General features: G+C 58.7%; 1 protein-coding gene across 1 annotated transcript in view; it reads left to right on the top strand.

Moving 5' to 3' along the window:
- The window catches only part of IQGAP2 (IQ motif containing GTPase activating protein 2), a 214,306-nt gene that overhangs the window by 56,288 nt on the left and 137,208 nt on the right, over positions 1–20,810 (top strand). Inside the window, exon 3 of the mRNA XM_062212560.1 lies at positions 5,900–6,056. Within this exon, the coding sequence (XP_062068544.1) occupies positions 5,900–6,056 (157 nt within the window). The remainder of the gene's footprint in view (positions 1–5,899; positions 6,057–20,810) is intronic.

Raw genomic sequence — 20,810 nt, 5'->3', positions numbered from 1 at the left:
GGGGTCAGTGGCCACCAAACTCCAGGCCCTGCTTATGATTCTTGTCCACAGGCGATTTCTGAGAATCCGCTGTTCTGTGTTCCTGATCATTGTATGTTTTCGGAAAGACTGATTTATTATTTAGAAGGGAGAGAGAGAGATAGATTGAGATTCCATCCAGTGGTTCTCTCCCCAGATGTCTGCAACAGCCAGACTGGGCCAGATCAAAGCCAGGAGCCTGGAGCTCTATCCTGGTCTCCCAGGTGGGTGCAGAGGCCCAAGTACTTGAGCCGTCACCTGCTGCTTCCCAGTGGCATTAGGGAGCTGGATTGGAATTGAGTAGCCGTGACTGCTATTGGCACTCTGACATGGGAGCTGGCCTGACCCTCCACGGCTTGCTGGGATAGGGCTCGGTGAATGGGAGCTGTTGGTGTCCGTGGTCAGAAGCTGGGTGTGTAGATTGTAAAGGCGATCACTGACCTGGGCCCGGCAGCCAGTCACCAGCAGGTAAAGTGTGGGTGCCTCCCTGCTGCACCTCCCCTAGCCGCAGGCACCGGCTATGCTGTTGCGCAAGCTCTATTTCCGGAAACCTGAGAACCCTGCCAAGCAGACCCAGCTCCTGGTCCCTGAAGCCCCAGTGTGACTGTCCTGGCGTGTGCTCGCTCAAGGCCAGGCCGAAGGTGAAACAGGAGCCCAGTGCCTCGGGGCAGTTGCCTCTTCTTGTGCAAGGCTTTGCTGCCCCTGCAGGCGTCCCGTGCAGGCAGCCGAGCTGTAGAGTGCCTGGGCACCTAGTCAGTTCCCAGCTCGGGGCCTGTGCCCCACCCTACCCCTGCCCCGAGCTCTGTGCCTCCAGTCCTGGTCTGTGACCACCCAAAAGTGCTGTGCCCCCTGGGGCCCTGGTCTGTGATCCCCCCAAAAGTGCTGTGCCCCCAAGAACCCCAGCCTATGTCCCCCCACCCCGATCTCTGGGCCTCCTGTCTCAGGGCCCTGGGCTCTGTCTCCCCAGTTCTGGGTGCCTGTCCTGGGGCCCTGGCCTGTGTCCCTCCCCCCCAGGCTGGCATGCGTCCTGTGTTCCTGGCATGTGTCTATGATGGCTGTCCTGTCCGGCTGCCTCTCCCGTTGGGCTGGGCGCTCACCACCGAGCTGGGTCTGGTTCTCACAGCACAGAGTGTGTGCTATGCTGGCTACCGTGGGCCCCTCCCGGAGCGCTCCTGGCATGCCCTGTCCTCGGGGGAGACTGGGACCCAGGCTCTGAGTGTTCACGTGAGCTTCCTTCCTGCTTTGCCCTTCTGTGTCCATGTCTGCCTGGATGACCCTGGCCTTGTGGGGCCAGGGAACGGCGCTCCTTTGGGTCTGCAGCAGCCATGGTGTGGCTCAGAGGAGGGCCCTGCGGCTGGCAGCTGGGTGCCCGGGCCTGGCCATGCTGCCTGTGCCCCTTGCTGTCCCTTCCTGCTCGTGTGGCCACCTGCCCCAGCTACTGGCGTTTTGACCGCAGAGCTGGCAGGCCACCAACAGGTGGGGCCTTGTTCTTGGAGCTTTGACCGCAGTCACCCAGCGAGGGTGTGAGGACTCTGCTCCGGGGCTCCTGGGTCCCAGCAGAGTTCCCTGGAGCCCAGAGGGGCTGGGAGGATCCCTGGAGTAGACTGGGGTTCTAGCTTATTCACCTGTGCACAAAATCGGGCAGCTGAGCCTCGGCGGGAGCTACTGGGGAAGTGGGGGGGGCAGGACTTGGCGACCCCAGCGGCTCTGCCGGACTTGCACTCTGCTGTGTGTGCAGAGACTCCCTGCCTTAACGCTTTGCGTGGGCTCTGTGCGCACAGTGAAGCCTCTCCTCCCACCCAGGCCTCTGCCCAAGGGTGGCCTCCCCTCCCCCTGCGTCTGCCCAGCGTGTGTAGCCGGTGGAGGGTGATTCCTGAGTTGTTACCTCTAGTTCTGTAGCTGACTACTCCGAGACAGAGCTGCGCGGGTAACTGTAAGCACTGTCCCATCTGGGTGTTCTAGCCTCACGCGACCTTATGTGGACCATGCGCTGGTGACACACGGCGTGACTGAATATCTCCCAGTGACGATGGTGTCCTGCGCCCCTCCCAGGCCATTTTCATCAGAAGGAAACTTGGAGCCAAGCAGCAGGGGAGGTGGCCCTGGCCGCACAACCTCAGCTGTGCCTGGCCTACCTGCAGCGCACAGCTGGGGCTGACCTGCTTGGTAGGGCGTGGCACGGCCTCCCTGGACACACGCTGGCTGGTGCCGGCTCCCTTCTGCCAGGCCCGCTGTTGTGTGTGCCTGTGCAGGTGCGTGATCCCTGCAGGTGGCGGCCATGGCGTGGAAGCCGGCCACTGTGCTGGATGCACAGCTGCTGTATCGCTGCTTTGTGGCGCAGAGCTGAGAGTTCAGAGCGGCTGACGTCACGTTGGTGACTCAGTTTTTGTTGATCACAAACATTAGTTGCACTGACCCGCAGCTGCTCCTCTGACTTGAGAAGTGCTTGTGGCTCTGTAACTGTGCCGACTTTGCTGCACACAGCCAAGCTGTCATCCTGAGTTTTCATACCGCGTAGCGTTTGCTCTACACCAGGGGCCTCCATGTGCATTCATGGAAAACGCGCATCATAAAAAACCTCATGGATTCCAAGGTGATTGGAATCTTAGCTGTTATTGGAAGCTTATCTGTTACTTCCTTTTTCCGGTGTGCCCTCGTGCCGGGCACCGCATCTCACGGTCCCTCCTGTCTGGGGTTTTGTTGCCCTCGTGCCGGGCACCACATCTCACGGTCCCTCCTGTCTGGGGTTTTGTTGCCCTCGTGCCGGGCACCGCATCTCACGGTCCCTCCTGTCTGGGGTTTTGTTGCCCTGGGACGACCGGGGTTACGTCCTCATACTCGTGGTCCTCACAGGTGCTGGGCAGGGGCCACGGACCCGAGAGGACTCCTCCTGTGGTGCGCTCGGTGTGTCCTGTCTCAGTGTCTGTCTTCCAGGTGGTTCTATTTCTAGGGAGTTAGGCTCGGACCTGTTGGCCACAGGAGTGGGTCTGCTGGGGCTCCTGGGGTCGGCCGAGGGGTGGGAGCTGCTTCTCTTTCTCTGGGACCAGTGGCGGCAGGGAGCGCCCTCGGCTACCTGTGTCACGTGTCCTCTGCACCCAGCCGCCACAGGTGTGTGGGCGGAGTCACTGGTGCTGCTCGCTGCGATCAGGATGCACAGCCCCAGCCTGCATGCCGCCCTGCTTGCTGTGGCCCGGGGAGTCCGTGGACCCTGCGCCATAACCACGGACACACAGGTGAAGGTGGGGGAGGACGCTCGTCCTGCCGGTCGGCGGAGTGAAGAGAGCGTGGGAGGCGAGGGTGGAGTGGGGACCGGGTCCTGCTGCTGCTCCGGTCGCTCCCTGGGAGCAGCGGGGGTGGGGACCGTCAGCAGGGGCTGGGTAGGAGAAACGGGCCCCGACCACGGGTCAGGGCGCCTTCCTGTGCTGTCCTCCGCTCTCCCTGCTGAGCGTCCACTGTGGCACCGCAGCCTGCACCCCCCACAAGGTGCGCACTGCGTCCTGCGGCTGTGTCGGCGCTTTTCCCACCTGGCTCATGGCGGTTCTGCTTTCCCGTCTCCCACACTGGGCCCCAGACTCAAGGCTAAGTCAGCAGCCCCGGGGGCGTGCAGCTGAGTGGGGCAGGTTCCACCCCGGGGCTCCGGCTGCAGAGCCCACGCTTGGGGCCGTGAGGGACTGTCCCCTACGGGGCTCACACGCTCAGTGAGGAGTCAGTGGAGCAAGCAGGTGAGGCAGCACAGGAGGCGCAGATCGGATTGGGGGTGCAGGCGTAGCTGTGTCGTGGGGCTGGGGCTGTCACACACAGCAGGGCCCCATACCTCATCTCCCGGAGGCTGGACGGCCACGGCCGCTTGTCCTCCCGTTGTCCCTGTCGGCCTGCAGCCCTGCTGTATCTGTGTCCCCATCCCTGTTTAAGGACACTGCTCAGACTGAGTGACAGCCCACCCCCATGGATGTGCTTCCCACCCAGCGCCTTCCTGGGTCCCTGGGCCTCCCAGCCCTGGTGTCACAGCCGGGAGGACGTCACTGTGGGACCCTTGCTGTCACCTTCTGTGGAGCAGAGGAGGGATGGACGCGTCCACGCACGACGGCCACCACAGCTCTGAGTGCAGGGCTGAGCCCCTCCCCAGCCCCTCCCTGGCTGGCCCTGTTTCCCTTCCCTGCCGCCGCTCTTGTGCACTGACACCAAGCCCTGTATCTGAGACACCCCTTGCTTCTCCTTTCCTGCCTTGTGCTGTCACTCACAGTGGGAAAGGCAGCAGGAGGACTCTGTCCCGGGCGTCCAGAGCCCAAGCTGGCCATCTCTGTCCCGGGCATCCATGGCCCAGGGTGACCATCTCTGTCCCATGCATCCGTGACCCAGAGTGGCCATCTCTGTCCCGGGCACCCATGGCCTAGGCTGGCCATCTCTCTATCAGGTGTTCATGGCCCAGGCTGGCCGTCTCTGTCCTGGGTATCCAGGGCCCAGGCTGGCCATCTCTCAGGTGTTCATGGTCCAGGCTGGCTGTCCCGAGTGTCCGTGGCAGAGGCTGGCTGTCTCTCTCCCAACGTGTCCAGGGCCCAGGCAGGCCGTCTCTGTCCTGAGGCATCCATGACCCAGGCTGGCCATCTGTCCCAGGGTGTCCATGGCACCAGCAGTGGCTCCTCTGTGTATGGCTGGGCCCTCAGGCATGAGCCTCACTCTGCTCCTGGGTGGGCCCTGCAGGCCGGGCTGGGGCCCTGTCTCCCCCTCCCACCCCGCTGTGAGCCCCAGGGCCCTGCTGCTCTTACCCCATGGTGCTCCTAGCTCCCAGCTTCAGTTCCTTTCCCACCCTCCCAGACCTCTGCCCCCGTGGGCCCAGGGCCACGTCCCACTGCTGTTCAGGGTTCTCCTTCCCTGGATGACCCGGCTACGCCCCTGCTCCCGGATTTGAGACGTTACTTCCTTGTTAACTGGCCGCAGCGGCTGTGGGTGTGTGGGGCGCAGTGTGGCAGCCAGGCCAGGCGATGGTCAGTCCCACCTCATCAGCTCTGGGGTCTCCTCTCTCCCAGCTCCTGCCAGTGCACAGTGGCCTGTGGCCCAGCACGGCCACCAGGCGTTCTGTGCCTTGCTTCGCCTCGTGGCCCCACGCACCATGGCTCCCAGCCTTTCCGGACTGCATCGGCTTCCCCGTCATGGCAGGGTTCCTGTCTACATATTTCGCCCTTGCCACAGTTTCTGTGGTGCCGACGCAGTGGCCAGGAACCACTCCTGGGCCTTTCAGAGGGGTCCGTGTCACCGAGACAACGGCTCCCCGCCGCTGGCAGGCCCCTCGGTGCTCCCGTGGGAGGTGTGATCTGTGGTGGGTCCCGGGCCTTGGTTGCTGAGGACTCAGCCCAGCCTGGCACTGGGAGCCGTGGCTGGCATGGGGACCAGCACTCAGAACCCTGCCCAGCAGACTCTCGGCTTCCACCGTGGGCTTGGGCCGCTCCCCTCCCGCCCACGGCCCTGAGCCAGCCACGCTCTTCATGCTCTTTGCTGAACCCTGGCACGCGCTCCCTAGGTTGCACCTCATCCTTGCCGGGAGTTTGTCCTCCGAGCCTGGTCGGTGCCGCCAGAGGTCCTGCTGTTGGAGAGCCCGCGCACGCCTCCCCGCCTCCCCGGCTTCCCAGCCCAGGCGGCTGCAGTGTCCCCTCTCGGGACTGTGCCTCCACAGAGGCCGCATGGGCGTCAATCCTTTGCCCGCTGATGTCAGCCTGACTCATCCCCCCCGCACAGATGGCTCTGCCTTTTCCCCCAGGTTCAAGTGGGCGGTGGGGTCAGTGCCTCACCCGGGGCCTCGTCCCACGATGGCGCCCATGGTGACTCGACAGCACCCGCAGCCTGCAGCCACCACACCTGACTGGGGCTCTCTGCGTCTTTGTAGGTGGATGGAGGTCTGCCTGGTGGAGGAGCTGCCGCCGACCACCGAGCTGGAGGAGGGGCTACGCAACGGGGTTTACCTCGCCAAGCTGGCCAAGTTCTTCGCCCCGACGCTGGTCTCGGAGAAGAAGATCTACGACGTGGAGCAGACGCGCTACAAGGCAAGTGGGGCCAGGCGGCCGCGTTTCCTTCCCGCCCCCGCTCCGTCTGCGCCAGCACTGCGTGGGCGGGGCTTGGTAAAGAGAAGCGCTGAGGCTCGCTGCTCCATGGAGGTCACTGGTGAGAGCAGCTGCCACCCCCGTGTGCACACCCCACGGCTCCCGTCAGGCATGAAGCACCCGCAGGGCCCTGGACGTGAGGCCCCCGGGTGTCCCAGCTGATGTGATAACGCCAGTGGGGGTCGGGAGACAGTCTTTCCCGCGGGTGTGTAGCACACAGCAGCAGTAACCCTTCCACGTGCAGCTGGCTCGGAGAAGGGCCAGGGAGTGGAAGCAGCCACAGCCCGACCACTGTGAGAGCTGGGAGCAGGCGGCTCCACACCAGGCTTGTAGCCGTGAGAGTCGGCTGGGGTGTAGGCTTAGGCTGAGGATTTGGGATTGAGGATTGGGCTTAGGCTGAGGATTGAGCTGAAGGCCTGGTTCACGTGTGAGGTTAGCACTGCGGCAGGGCTGTGGTTGGCTTTAGGTCTGGGGTAGGACTGGACAGGGCTGGGGGCATCAGGTCAGGCTAGGGTTAGGGTGGAGAGTACGTTTCACGTTACAGTTGGCTCTGGGGTGATTGGGTTAGTGCTGGGGTTGAGGGTTAGGGTTAGGGTAGATTTGGGCCAGGGTTAGGGTTAGGCTCGGACACGTCCCGTCCATCCTGAGCGTGCGTGGTCGGCAGGGCCGGGCTTCCCAGGCTCTTTTGGAACACACTATTTCCTCTGTGTGTTCAGCACTGTCTGTCAGCATTTTCATCTGCACATCTTTTTAAATATTTGAGAGGCAGAGAGAGAGAGAGGTCTTCCATCCGCTGGTTCACTCCCCAAATGGCCAAAATGGCCGGAGCTGGGCCGATCCAATGCCAGGAGCCAGGAGCTTCTTCCGGGTCTCCCACGAGTGTGTGGGGGCCCAAGTAGTCTCCCATGCAGGTACAGGAGCCCCAGGACTTGGCCGTCCTCTGCTGCTTTCCCAGGTGTATCAGCAGGGAGCGGGATGGGAAGTGGAGCAGCCAGGACTCAGGCAGTGCCCGCGTGGGATGCCGGTGCTGCAGGCTGAGCCGTAAGCTAGCTCGCCACAGTGCCCATCACCTACCGATGTTCATGGCTGCTTCCCAGCTGCCTGTCAGCTGTGTAGAGCGGTGCTGGGCGTGTTGAAGATGGGCTGCTTTCCCGTCTGTCACCATAGCCACACACCACCTCCGGTCTGTGTAAACACGCAGTCACACCAGCTGGGACGCTGGGGTCATCGTGAACGCACAGCTCCAGCTGGGGCTCGGGGGTCTAATGTCCTCGTGACAACCACCAGTCCCCCCAAGGGAGCCTGGTGGGCGGTACTGAGAGGGCAGGGCCTGATCCTGGTGCATGTGAGAGGCGGAGCTTCTGACAGTTGTGGGGCGGAGCTGCCAGGACTTCTTCCGGGCAGGGGACTTCATCAGAGTCTGCACTTTGAGCACCTCAGAGCCCCGCCTGCACCAGAGCCTTCTCCCGTGGCCGGAGCAGTGGCCTCCCTGAGCGTGGACCCTGAGCCCCCAGAGCTGCCACCCACAGGGTCTCCAGCTAACCAGCAGTTTCCTGAGGCAGAGCTGGCCCCGGGCTAATGGTAGACGTTTGTTCTGTGGCCCAGCCACAGGCAGGGGCTCTCACGCCACAGCTGGCCACCACCCCGGCCTCCTGCCACCACCCGTATCCTCCCCGCCTCTGCTGCCCCACCCCAGACCCTGCAGCACAGCCTGCGTGTCGTGAAGAGAAGTGTGTGGGTCTGTTAGAGGGGCTGAGTCTGGGGAGTCCTGCATCCCACCCCAGAGCGCCCCAGCTCGCTCCAGCTCTCGTAGGACTGTACGACAGAGACTCAGAGACAGTTAAACTCTGTGCAAAGATGTTTTAGAACTGTGTCTAGAAATGCAGACAGCATGGGGAACACCCCGTCTGTGTCCCCTCCCCGCAATGTCCGTGTGCCCGCGAGTCAGACCCCAACTGCTCTTTCCTGTGGCTGTTACAGTGGCTACAGAGGGGTGGTGTCAGTGCCGTCACCCACGTGGGCTCGGTGGCCAAGTGCGGCCGTGAGACACGGGTCCCCACGGCAGGGCCCTGTCCTGATGGAGCTGAGACATGGGGTCCCCACGGCAGAGCCTTGTCCTGATGGAGCTGAGACACGGGGTCCCCACAGCAGAGCCCTGTCCGTGATGGAGCTGAGACACGGGGTCCCCACGGCAGAGCCCTGTCCCTGATGGAGCTGAGACACGGGGTCCCCATGGCGGAGCCCTGTCCTGATGGAGCTGTGACACGGGGTCCCCACGGCAGGGCCCTGTCCTGATGGAGCTGAGACACGGGGTCCCCACGGCAGAGCCCTGTCCTGATGGAGCTGAGACACGGGGTCCCCACGGCAGAGCCCTGTCCTGATGGAGCTGAGACACGGGGTCCCCACGGCAGAGCCCTGTCCTGAGCCTGTGACACGGGGTCCCAGGCAGAGCCCTGCCCCTGAGCCTGAGACACGGGGTCCACATGGCAGAGCCCTGTCCTGAGCCTGTGACATGGAGTCCCCATGGCAGGGCTGTGTCCCTAAGCCTGAGACACGGGGTCCCCACGGCAGGGCTGTGTCCCTAAGCCTGAGACACGGGGTCCCCACGGCAGAGCCCTGTCCCTGAGCCTGTGACACGGGGTCCCCAGGCAGAGCCCTGTCCGTGATGGAGCTGAGACACGGGGTCCCCATGGCAGAGCCCTGTCCGTGATGGAGCTGAGACACGGGGTCCCCATGGCAGAGCCCTGTCCGTGATGGAGCTGAGACACGGGGTCCCCACGGCAGAGCCCTGTCCTGATGGAGCTGAGACACGGGGTCCCCACGGCAGAGCCCTGTCCTGATGGAGCTGAGACACGGGGTCCCCACGGCAGAGCCCTGTCCCTGATGGAGCTGAGACACGGGGTCCCCACGGCAGGGCCCTGTCCGTGATGGAGCTGAGACACGGGGTCCCCACGGCAGAGCCCTGTCCCTGAGCCTGAGACACGGGGTCCCCATGGCAGAGCCCTGTCCTGAGCCTGTGACATGGGGTCCCCACGGCAGAGCCCTGTCCTGATGGAGCTGAGACACGGGTCCCCACGGAAGGGCCCTGTCCTGATGGAGCTGAGACACGGGGTCCCCACGGCAGGGCCCTGTCCTGATGGAGCTGAGACACGGGGTCCCCACGGCAGGGCCCTGTCTGTGATGAAGCTGTGACACGGGGTCCCCACGGCAGAGCCCTGTCCGTGATGGAGCTGAGACACGGGGTCCCCACGGCAGGGCCCTGTCCGTGATGGAGCTGAGACACGGGGTCCCCACGGCAGGGCCCTGTCCTGATGGAGCTGAGACACGGGGTCCCCACGGCAGGGCCCTGTCCGTGATGAAGCTGTGACACGGGGTCCCCACGGCAGAGCCCTGTCCTGATGGAGCTGAGACACGGGGTCCCCACGGCAGAGCCCTGTCCTGATGGAGCTGAGACACGGGGTCCCCACGGCAGAGCCCTGTCCTGATGGAGCTGAGACACGGGGTCCCCACGGCAGAGCCCTGTCCATGAGCCTTATTGGTGTTGGTTCTGACAGCTTTCCCTCTTACAGCCTCTGTCTGCTCGCACAAGGACAACCTCGCCCCTCATTAATGTTACCGGTTGTGGTAGAGGGTGGTTGAAGGAGTGAGTTTTGTGGATTCTTTTTCTTAGCTTAGTATAGACATAAAAAGCCGGAAACAATTTGCAAAGAGGCAGAAGCATTTATTTGACAGGAAAGAAGCTTATTTGATTGGCAGGCGACAGGAAAGTGTCTGGTCCAGGAGACCAGGCAGAGTCCACGCGGGAGGGCTTCAGAAGTGTCCCGGTTATTACGACATTGCTGGTTTTCACGGGGCCACTCTGTGGGGGTGCCCATTGGATGGGGGCTTCACATACTGTATGTTGATTGGCTTGGTGCTCATGGAGACAGCAGGGGTCTCTTGGTGACTGTCCGTCTCCTTAGGGGCTCAGCCCTGTCCTCTGCCAGCCGTGGGTGAAAGATGGCACCCACCCTGGAGGTGTGATAAAGCCGCGAGGTCACGCACGCATCCCGAGGAGCTGTAGTGGGGGAGGCGCTGGTCCATCTGGGGACAGGCCTTCCAGCCACAGCTGGCGGCCTGCTGGTGAGGACACCCTGCCTGCGTCTGAGGGGCCACAGACCCCCAGCCCCACTGGACGGCGGCCACAGACCCCCAGCCCCACTGGACGGCGGCCACAGACCCCCAGCCCCACTGGACGGCCTCAGTTAGTTTTGGGACAGGAAGCTGTCCTCGGGACTGGAGGTGAGTCTTCCATTTCGTGGCCATCTGCGCCCTCACCCTGGGGCCGAGCTGGCGACGGTTGTGCGTCGTGGCACTGACACTCCTCTCTGGCACATGCCGTGACTGCGAAGACGGTCGTGTCATAGAGGCAGGAGCGTGGCTGCTCTCTGCTGTCCCCAGTGAACGGCGCAGGGTCTGCTCCGGGTGGGTGCTGGGGAGCGGCTGCCGGGGAAGGAGGGACGCGAGTGGCTTCGGGTCAGCCACAGGCCCCGTGCCCTTGCTGACCGAGCTTTGCTGGGAGCTCGCAGTGCCTGCCCACGAGCTCAGCCTACGGATGTCCCAGGTGGCTGAACCAGCTGGGTCCCAGGAGTCCGTACGCCAATAGAGCACCTACAGATAACGCTAGTTGTAGACCAAGGCGTGGGAACCCTTGGCTCAGGGGCCAATGAACGTTGAAGCCATAGCTAGCAGTGAGGTCGCTGGGAGAGAGAGGAGGTTGTGCCACGACAGAAGCACGTGCAGGGCAGATCTCACCCGTCCACACCGCACCCGTCAGGGTCTCCCTGTGCTGGCGCTGGGCCCGATGTCATGCGCTTCGAGCTGGAGACACAGACCGGCGGTATTACCCGCTCCTGAGTGGTAGTCAGTGTGAAGGAAGAGAGCAAAGCCGGCAGACGGGCAGGCTGTCGGGGGCGGGGTTTGCTCTGGAGCTGGGAGAACCAGAGGAGAGACAGGGCTGGGGGCAGGAAGAGCAGAGGGAACTCTGGGAGATTCTAGGGGAGAACGAGGGCCGGGGAGGCCACGGGGAGGGATGGTGCTGACAGATGCCATGGGGGACACAGGGGTGAGACCATGTGGTGACACAGGCCCCACAGTGACCTGTGATTTCCTGTGGCATGCACAGGAAGCCACGTGTGTGTGAACCAGGTGCTCCCGGTGCAGCGTGGAAGATCAGTCACTGCACAGAGCAAGTGCGAGGGAGGGGACAAATCCGATGAGGGGATAGTTCAGTCCTCGTGGAAGTGCCTAGGCAGGAAGTGCACGGATAGGAAGTACAGGAACTAGAAGGAAGTGTAGAGACAGGAAGTGCAGAGACAGGAAGTGCAGAGACAGGAAGTGCAGAGACAGGAAATGTACAGACAGGAAGTGCAGAGACAGGAAGTGTACAGATAGGAGGTGCAGAGACAGGAAGTGCAGAGACAGGAGTGCACAGCTTGCAGCGGGAAAACAAAGAATAGATTCTGGAATGGAATTGGAGATGGAGGCCGTGAGGAGAAGGCAGCTGGTGGGCAGGGAGAAAGCCCAAGCCTTGGTTCTGAAGGAGGGGTCGTGAAGAGGTCGTGAAGGCCTCTGCTGAGTGTCCTGGCCCATCTGCTGCTGTCCCAGAGCGCCACAGACGGAGGTTTACGAACAACAGGGGCTTCTTCAGCTCTGGTTCCCCTGGCAGAGGGCGTCACGTGGCGAGAAGGAGTGAGCCACCAGCCCGTGTGTCTTTCCTCCTCTTACAGTGCCACTTGTGCCATCACGGGGCCCCACCTCCCAGTGTCACCACGTGGGTACGAGGTCAAGTTTCCAGCAGGTGGATCTGGGGACACATTCAGACTGGGACAGACAGAGAGGAGGAGGAGGGAGGTCATTGCGTGGAGAAGATTCAGCCTGAAGGCTCCAAGATAAAATGGAATATCCAGGAGGGAGCCTTGATGACAGTGGCCTGTGACCCCTGCGGGCGGAGTGTGTGGGCGAGCCCTGCTCAGGGCTGGGCCGGGCAGGGGTCAGCAGCGGGAGCTCAGGATCCACGTGCTCGAGAGTCCAGTTTCAGCACTGACACTGCCGCCTGTGAGGCAGGGGTGACCACGGCACTTCCCTCACAGTGGCTGTGAAGGGCACACGCGATTGTCCACTCGGCACCGGGAGCGCTCAGTGAGGGGGAGGCACTGTCAGCAGCGGCGGAGCGTTTGGCCTGGACTCAGGGCTGCTGCCGGGGGTCTGCGGCCTGGGCGTCCTCATCACGCATGCCTCAGTTTACCTGTCTGTAGGACTGGGACGGCTCCCGGCTTCTGAGCTCCCTCCTCATTCTGATGTGCTCTGGCTCTGGCGTAGGCAGTCAGCACCCACGGGAGGCTCGTACTCCACCTCGTCACTGTGGTCTAAACGGCCTGTCATGAGCCTGTGGTCAGGGCTGGCAGAGTCAGCAGCAGGATGTCGGCCTTCACGTCCTCTCGCGTGAAGTGCCGGGCCTTTTCCTGACCTTGGAGCGGAGAGCCTTGCCAGGGCAGCCCTGTGCCCTGCCCGCTGTCCTGGCTCACATGAGCTACATCCCCCGTGTAGTCTCACTTCCATCCCGCAGCTCCGAAGCCTGTGTGTGGTCCAGCAGAGTTAGGTTTATCTGCACATCCCCAGGGAGCCCCGGGAGGAAGGGCGAGGGCAGCCAGCCCGGTTCTGTCTGGGAGCAGGCAGCAGCAGGCCGCTGTGGGCCAGCGCACTTGTGATCCATTGGGTGGGATCATTTGTTGGTGCTGGACACAGGAGGGGGCTGCTGAGCTGTGGTGCCTGGGGCCTCGTCACTGTCTTGCCTTGGACTCAATCGAATGCAGGTTTGGTTCTGGTCCCTGTGGTCCCCCTTGTTGGAGAGGCTGCTTTTACCAAGGACTTTTGTGCCTGGCTGTGAGCTCCCCAGCTGCTCTCCTCCCCTTTACCACCCCTCCCCCCATCCCCACTTATGGTAGATTGCGCACTTGACCCTAAGTCCCAGGTTCCTGCTGGGCGAGCGTGGGCACGGGGAGGCTGTTCAGTCCAGGCAGACCTGGTCCAGAATCCCAGCTTTCCTCGTCATTAGCGACCAGCAGTGATATTCACCTGGCAGGGGGCTTTGCAAACAAGAGGGTTAGTCCAGGGCTGGGCACACCCAATCCAGTGGTACATGGAGACCACTGATAGAAAGGCAAAACCCCCACTCAGTGTTAGTCTACTCCTAGCCATGAAAATGGGTGCTGCTGAGTGAGCTCTGAGGTTGTAGAAGGTCAGGGAGTGGACAGAGCCGGTGTCATCCAAGCATGACTGTCTCCCTGGGTGTCAGAGGAGACCCCCTGAGGGGTGCCCTCTTCCCCGGGTGTCAGCTGGTGGAGACACCCTGAGCACAACCCTTTCCTGCTGGGTGGGTCCAAGGAGACCCCCAAGAGTTACTCTGTCCCCAGATGTCAGTGGGAGGAGGCCCCTTCCATGTGACCCTCTCCCAGTGAGTGTCTGGGGAGAGCCCCTGAGTGTGGCTGTCTCGCTGGGTGTCAGTCGGAGGAGACAGCTGAGTGTGGCTGTCTGCCCTTGGGTGTCAGTCGGAGGAGACAGCTGAGTGTGGCTGTCTGCCCTTGGGTGTCAGCTGGAGGAGACCCCTGAGCGGGGCTGTCTGCCCTTGGGTGTCAGCTGGAGGAGTGCTGGGTCTTAGTCCACCCGTACAAGGATGGACTGGGTCTGAGGAAAGGTGAGTGCGCCGCTTGCCCGTTCCCCAGCCTCCCGATCCCAGAGACAATCAGACGCAGCGGGGAGCCAAGTCTAGCAAGAACTCATTTACTTCCTGAGAAACAGAACCTTTTATAGCACAAAACTGCAGAGTCATTGGGGCAGGGCTAAGGACCAACCAATCACTTAAAAAATCACCTTACGGGGGGATTTCTATAGGACTAGCCACATGTCTATACACTTGTTACTAGTTTTGTTACCTCCCCTGATGTTGCACAGCCAATCAGTTTTAGTGGTAAACAACTTTGGATTCCGCCCACCTTACTTCCCCTGGGCACCATCATGTAACTAATTTCCCCACATATTCCCCCTTTTTTGTTTTAGCACGCGGTCCCTGTCTTAGGTTGCCCCTGGCCGTCCTTGCCCTTACCCGTCATTGGTAACCCAGGCAGCTTGGCCATGAGCCCTGTCTTAGGTTGGTGCAGGACGCTGGGTGCTTTACCCGTCTTGGGGTGTCGCGTGACTTGTAATTATGGGAGCGTGGTGAGCTTTCTCCACCGCCTGTCTTAGGTTGTTCCGGTCCATCCGGAATCTTGCCCGTCATTGGCAATGTGGAGAGCACCAGGGGCGCTTCCCCAGTTCAGGGGATCGTAGCCCTCTGTGGCTAGCAGCCTCTAGTAATGAACCTCAACCTGTCTTACCCTTGTTGCCTCTATGTGCTGTTGTATAAACTGTACAAGCCTATTCATTATGCATGGGCCAATAGCAAGGATTAAAAGCAGGGTGAGAAGCAGTCCAAGAAGAGGGAGGAGCTAGGGCAAGAGTCCATTAAGGCCCGTCCAAAGGGGGCTTTCTTGGAGTTCTCTTCGTCTTTTTCAGGTCTTCCTGAAGTGTTTTGATGATCACGTTTGGGTCATCGAATCCCCTGTCACTGGGCTGGGCAATTCAGGATCACAGCGAAGAGTAGCGTCATCACCTGCCTCTGGATCTCTGTCCGTTTCTGGAACAGGAAAGACAAGGGGATCTCCCTCAGGGGCAAACCGCTCCCTGGGTGGGTTGTTCTGTTTTTGAGCATCTTCCTGCATAGAGGAAACAGGCAGAAACTTAAGGTTTCTGGCTGGAAGCCAGATTGGGGCTGTCTCCCCTACGGGGAAGACGCATCCAAATCCTCTGCCCATGGTGATTAAGGGGTCTGGTCCCCTCCATTGTTGCGTTAGAGGGTCCTTCCATTTAACCTGAACCTGGGGCCTGGGGTTTAATTGGCCCCAGTGTCTTTGGAATTTTGATTCAGTTGACCCCTTGGAAAAATTTAAAATATTGATAGTGAACAAAGCCATTTGTAATTGGATATGGGGGCTAATTCCCCCTTTTTGTTTTAAGAGTTGTTCTTTTAGGCACTGATGATTTCGTTCTACAGTTGCCTGGCCCTGAGGGTTGTAAGGTATTCCTGTGATGTGTTTGATATGCCATCTGCTAAGAAAGTCCGACATTGCTTTGCTAATAAAGCAAGGTCCATTATCCGTTTTAACCTGTGCTGGCAGGCCTAGAGTGGCAAAGCATTGAAGGAAATGTGATTGTGAATGTTTAGCCTTTTCTCCTGTATGTGCTGTGGCCCAACAAGCTCCTGAATAAGTATCGATGGAAACAAAAACATATTTAAGCTGACCAAAGGCTGAAAAACGGGTGACATCAGTTGGCCAGAGAGTGTTGGGTTTGAGGCCTCCAGGATTTACTCCCTGTGTCTGTAATGGGGGCGCCTTCAGGAAGGGTTGACACGTTTTGCAAGTGTGGACAATTTTTTTGAGGTCCCATACAGGGACTTGGGGGAGCCTGTATCGTAGGCCCCTCCAATTGATATGGGTTAAGTCATGTAATTGAGTGGCTTCCTGTAAAGTTAATGCTTGTGGGCCGGTGGCTAGTCGATCAGCCCAATTATTTCCAACAGACAGAAACCCAGGGAGCTTTGAGTGTCCCCTCAAGTGCTGGACATGAATGGGAGCCCCCCGTCCCTCTAATAAACCTTTGAGGGTAACCATGAGGGGGGAAATAGGGTTACCGTCCAGTCTAATATGTGCTTGGGGACATGAGGCAGCAGGTTAACCATATACAGGCTATCAGAATATAAGTTAAAGGGCCCTTGAATGTCCTGAAGAACCATAATTACAGCAAGCATTTCTTTATATTGTGCTGACCCTTGGCAGGGTTGGAACCTTTGGCGGCTTGGGGTTTCCTGTTGACCCTCGAAGGCTGCATAGGCAGAGCCTGCTTGACCCCCATCGGTGAAAACATGAGGGGCATGGAGGATGGGTTTGGAAGAGAATAAAGAAGGCATTTTTAAGGGAAGTCGCCAAAGCATGACGGTCCATTTGGATGGCCCATAATGGCAATCGATGTGTCCCAAAAACCCCTCGAGGGAAAGGGCAAGACGGGCATTTGCCCTGGTAAGCCATTCAACGTCTGACATCCGAAAGGGGAAAACAATGGAATGGGGTCAGAGCCATAATGCCTCTGGGCCTGAGTTCTGCCCTTGATTATAGCATCAGCAAGCTGATCAGCCTGAGAGTACACCCAAGGTGTGCCCCCCAAGGGGGTGTGAATCCACTCCATTGGTTCCCCTTCCTGAGTCAGGACTGCAGAAATCAGGGTAATCCCTGCAAACAGCCACAGAGAGAAGGGCTTATTGGCAGAATACCTTTTTAAAGAAACTTTATCTAGGGCTTCTTGAAACTGTAGGAATATCACCCCATGACTATCTGTAAAGGTAATATTATCTTGTGGCGTTTTATTTTTTAGCAGTGTGAACAAGGGCACAAGACTATCCTTGGGGATGGGTACCCAGGGCAGTAGCCAATTAATTTCCCCTAAAAGACTTTGAAGTTGAGTTAGGGTCATGGAGGTTGGGATATCCAACAGAGGTTTAAGGGGACTGACTTGGGTTAGAGTTAAATGGGTACCAAGCACCTTAAAAGGGGGTACCCTCTGAATCTTACTAGGAGCCACCGTGAATCCTCCCTCCGTGAGTGTTGTAAGGACCTGGGTTAAAAGGCCCTCCAGGAGGGCAGGATCTCTGTGTCCAAGGATGATGTCATCCATATAGACATAGGCCAGGGAAACATCTGAACGTAATATGGGCTCCAAAAGTGTGGCCAGGTACTGTTGGCAGAACGCTGGACTATTAGCCATCCCTTGTGGTAATACTGCCCACTCATACCGTTGATCGGGTCGAGAAAAATTAAGGGAAGGGATGGAAAAGGCAAATTTTTCAGTCATCCGGGTGCAATGGGATAGAAAAGAAACAATCCTTAATATCTATTACAGCCAGGGTATACTCTGAGGGTATGGCGGGGGTCCAGGGCATGCCTCTCAAGGGGGTGCCCACCAATTCCATCCTTTCATTTATTTTACGAAGGTCCTGAAGCATGCGCCAGGCCCCAGACGCCTTTTGGATAACAAACACTGGTGTGTTCCAGGGGCTTGTGGAAGGGCGTAAGTGTCCAAGGGTCATTTGTTCCTCCACCAGAAAGCGGAGCGCCGCGAGTTTAGGTTGCGTTAATGGCCACTGCTCCACCCAGATGGGACTTCCCGGCCTCCACCTGATAGGTGGCACCCGGGGGGCAGTGGCCTTTAGGATTGGGGGTATACTCGAGTGGGTTCCTTGGGTTCCTTACAATTGGTGAGACAATCCTTTTGCTTGACCCCTTCCATGCCCCAGTCGTGGCCCTGAGCCTCTCCTTCCTCCAGAATACCCTCATAAAAGGTCTGGTGATCTGTGGTAACCACAGCATCCATTTGCCCTAGCATATCTTGTCCTAATAAATTAACTGTGAGGTTTTTCGCTACCAGGGGCCGTATTTTTCCCTGTTCTCCATCAGGACTGACCCATTTCATGAGGGCAACTGTTTCCTTAGATCGAGAATTGCCCCCCACTCCCAATATTGATGGCCCATCCACTAGCTCCCAGGTGGGTGGCACCTCCTCTTCCCGGAGTACCGTCCTATCCACCCCAGTGTCGATTAGGCAGTGAAACCTTTTTCCACCTATGACAACACTCATTTTGGGACGGAGCCCCTCCATGAGGGGGGCAGTCCAGTGGGCTTGGATTGTTCTAGTACGGGTTACCCCCAGTTTCCCCTTGGATGGGGTTCCTCCTTGAGTTAACAGGGCTGGAGGATGCCCCCCCTCTAGTTTAAAGGCTTCCCTTCTATATCAAATTTGGACCTGCAATCCTTTTTCCAATGATATCCCTTCCTGCACCTAGGGCAGGGGGTATGGGGCGGCTTTGACCCTCCCAGTCTATTAGTCAAGGAGGCTTGAGGGCACTCCCGTTTAAAATGCCCCTCTTGCCCACACTTGAAGCAGGCTCCCTGAGTGGCCTGCCCGAGTGACTTGGAACTTTGGGTGGCCAGAGCCTGAGTAATAGCCTCTGTCATTGCCGATGTCTGGGCTGAGAGGGCCTGGGTCATGGCCGTCGTCTGAGCCTGTAGGGTCATGGCCAGGGATTGATTTTGATGCTGTTGCGTACCTACATCCTGCAAGGCCACTACCCATCGACTTATCGACGCTTCCCTTAGGCCAGCACAGGCCGTCCTATGATCAGCATTCATTCCTTCCCAGACGAGCATCTTAACAAACTGATCCCGAAGGTCCCCAGCTGGCAACTTACGACAGAGACTGTGTTCGACCCTAGCTACAAAATCTGGCAATGACTCTCCTGGCTTTTGTCGCACCCCCGCGATGGGAGATTCAGTGGGCCCCTCATCCAGCTTGTACCAGGCATTAAGTCCTGCCTGCCTCACTTGTTCACGGTACGGAGCAGGTAGCGCAGCTTGCTGGATCCCCGTAGAGAATCCTTCCCCCGTCCCAGCCAGCATAGCGTATGTAATAGGGATAGCTGGCTGGGCTGCTCGGTTAGCTTCGGCTCTCACCCGGCACTCCTCCTTAAAGAAGGCGCACCACTTTATGAACTGTGAACTCGTGAGGACTGCTTTGGCCACGTCCAACCAGTCCTTGGGGACGCATGGATGATAGGCTATATCTTGTAGCAATGTTTGGGCCCAGGGGGAGTTTGGGCCATCCTCTGCTACTGCCTTGCGGAGTTCTTTGAGGTCCTTGGCCTCCCACGGGTACCATTCCAAGGGCCTATTAGCCCCCGGAGCTAAATTAACAGGGTAGGCCTGAGGCGGCAAGTTCCCAGGCCCAGAGTTCAATTCCTTACACTGCTTTATGTCCACCGGACAAGCTTTCGCATAGGTTACCTCCCCAAGTCCCTGTCTTTCAGTGGAGGGCTGGTCATTGGGATTTAGGTCACACAGGTCCCTCTGTGGGGCCACATAGAACGACGCTCCCTCTTCGCTCCCAGGCGCGTATGGTGGGGGCCTGGACTCCTCCGAAATGTAGGCGGGGGGAGGAATTTTTACTTTTGTCCTAACCTCCACTGTCTGTGTCTCCTCATCTTTCCTACTGTCGATATCATCCTCTGTCTCTTCTGTATCCCAGACTGCCTTAAAAATAGAATTACCCATAATAAAGGTTTCACTCACCCTGAGAGACCGCTTGGCCTCGGCCGAAAAGTAACTGTTCGTGCCCCACGTTGGGCGCCAGATGCTGGGTCTTAGTCCACCCGTACAAGAATGGACTGGGTCCGAGGAAAGGTGAGTGCGCCGCTCGCCTGTTCCCCAGCCTCCCGATCCCGGAGACAATCAGACGCAGCGGGGAGCCAAGTCTAGCAAGAACTCATTTACTTCCTGAGAAACAGAACCTTTTATAGCACAAAACTGCAGAGTCATTGGGGCAGGGCTAAGGACCAACCAATCACTTAAAACATCACCTTACGGGGGGATTTCTATAGGACTAGCCATATGTCTATACACTTGTTACTAGTTTTGTTACCTCCCCTGATGTTGCACAGCCCATCAGTTTTAGTGGTAAACAACTTTGGATTCCGCCCACCTTACTTCCCCTGGGCACCATCATGTAACTAATTTCCCCACAGAGGAGACTGCCGAGTGTGGCTGTCTCGCTGGGTGTCAGTTGGAGGAGGCTCCCTGAGCATCACCCTCTCCTGCTGGGTGTCAGTCAGAGGGTGGGACTTGCTGTGAGCACTTCTTCCTGATTACTTACAATGTAAAGCGGGTGACCTCGTGCTGTACGTTCAGTTAATGAGAAGTACACTATGGTTTTAAAGCTCCTGTGGTCCGTTGCCTGTGACAGCGTGGTGGGCTGTGCAGGAGGAGCACAGGTGTCACTAGGCATCGGGAAGACAGGTAGGAGAGACGGGCTGCTGGCCAGCCTCTCGACAGCACGACCGTGTGGCGAGTGCGAGCAGCAGGGTAACGCGCGCTCCGGGTTGTGGACTGCTTTTGTTTCCATCCTCGTATTGCCCAGCACCATCCACGTTTTCTACAGGAAAATTAATCCATGATTAGAAAAACCTTTAGTATGGTAGAAACTGTCTTTCCTGAAGGTGCTGGGCTTGTCAGCAGTGTGCGTGGATGGTGTGTGTGTGTATGTGTGTGATATTTTTCTGTATGTGTGATGTGTGTGGTGTGCATGTGGTGGGTGTATGATGTGCCATGTGTAGAATGCATGTGGAAGGCATGTGTGTGATGTTTCTATGTGAATGATCTGTGAGGTGTATGTGGTATATATTTGTGTGTGGTGTATTTCTGTGTGTATGAAGTGTGTGGTACAGGTATGGTGTGTGTGGCAGCTGTGTTGTATGCACGTGGTAGGTATGTGTATAGTTACTGTGTGGCATGTGGGTTGTATGTTGTGTGTGGTATGTATGTTGTGTGTGGTAGGTGTGTGTATTGTGTTTTTGTATGTTGTGTGTTGTATGTAGTGTATTGTGTATGCTGTGTGCATGTGGCAGGTGTGTGTGGTGTGTGTGATATGTTGTGTGTGGAATGTTTCTGTGTGTGACATGTGTTATGTGTGTGTGGCAGATGCATGTGTGGGATATCTGTGTGACATGTGTGGAGGGTG

The sequence above is a fragment of the Lepus europaeus genome, chromosome 15 (assembly GCF_033115175.1).
Source record: "Lepus europaeus isolate LE1 chromosome 15, mLepTim1.pri, whole genome shotgun sequence".
NCBI classification, from domain to species: domain Eukaryota; kingdom Metazoa; phylum Chordata; class Mammalia; order Lagomorpha; family Leporidae; genus Lepus; species Lepus europaeus.
The sequence above is the reverse complement of the archived record's forward strand: the minus strand, read 5'-3'. Positions and strand labels throughout refer to the sequence as shown.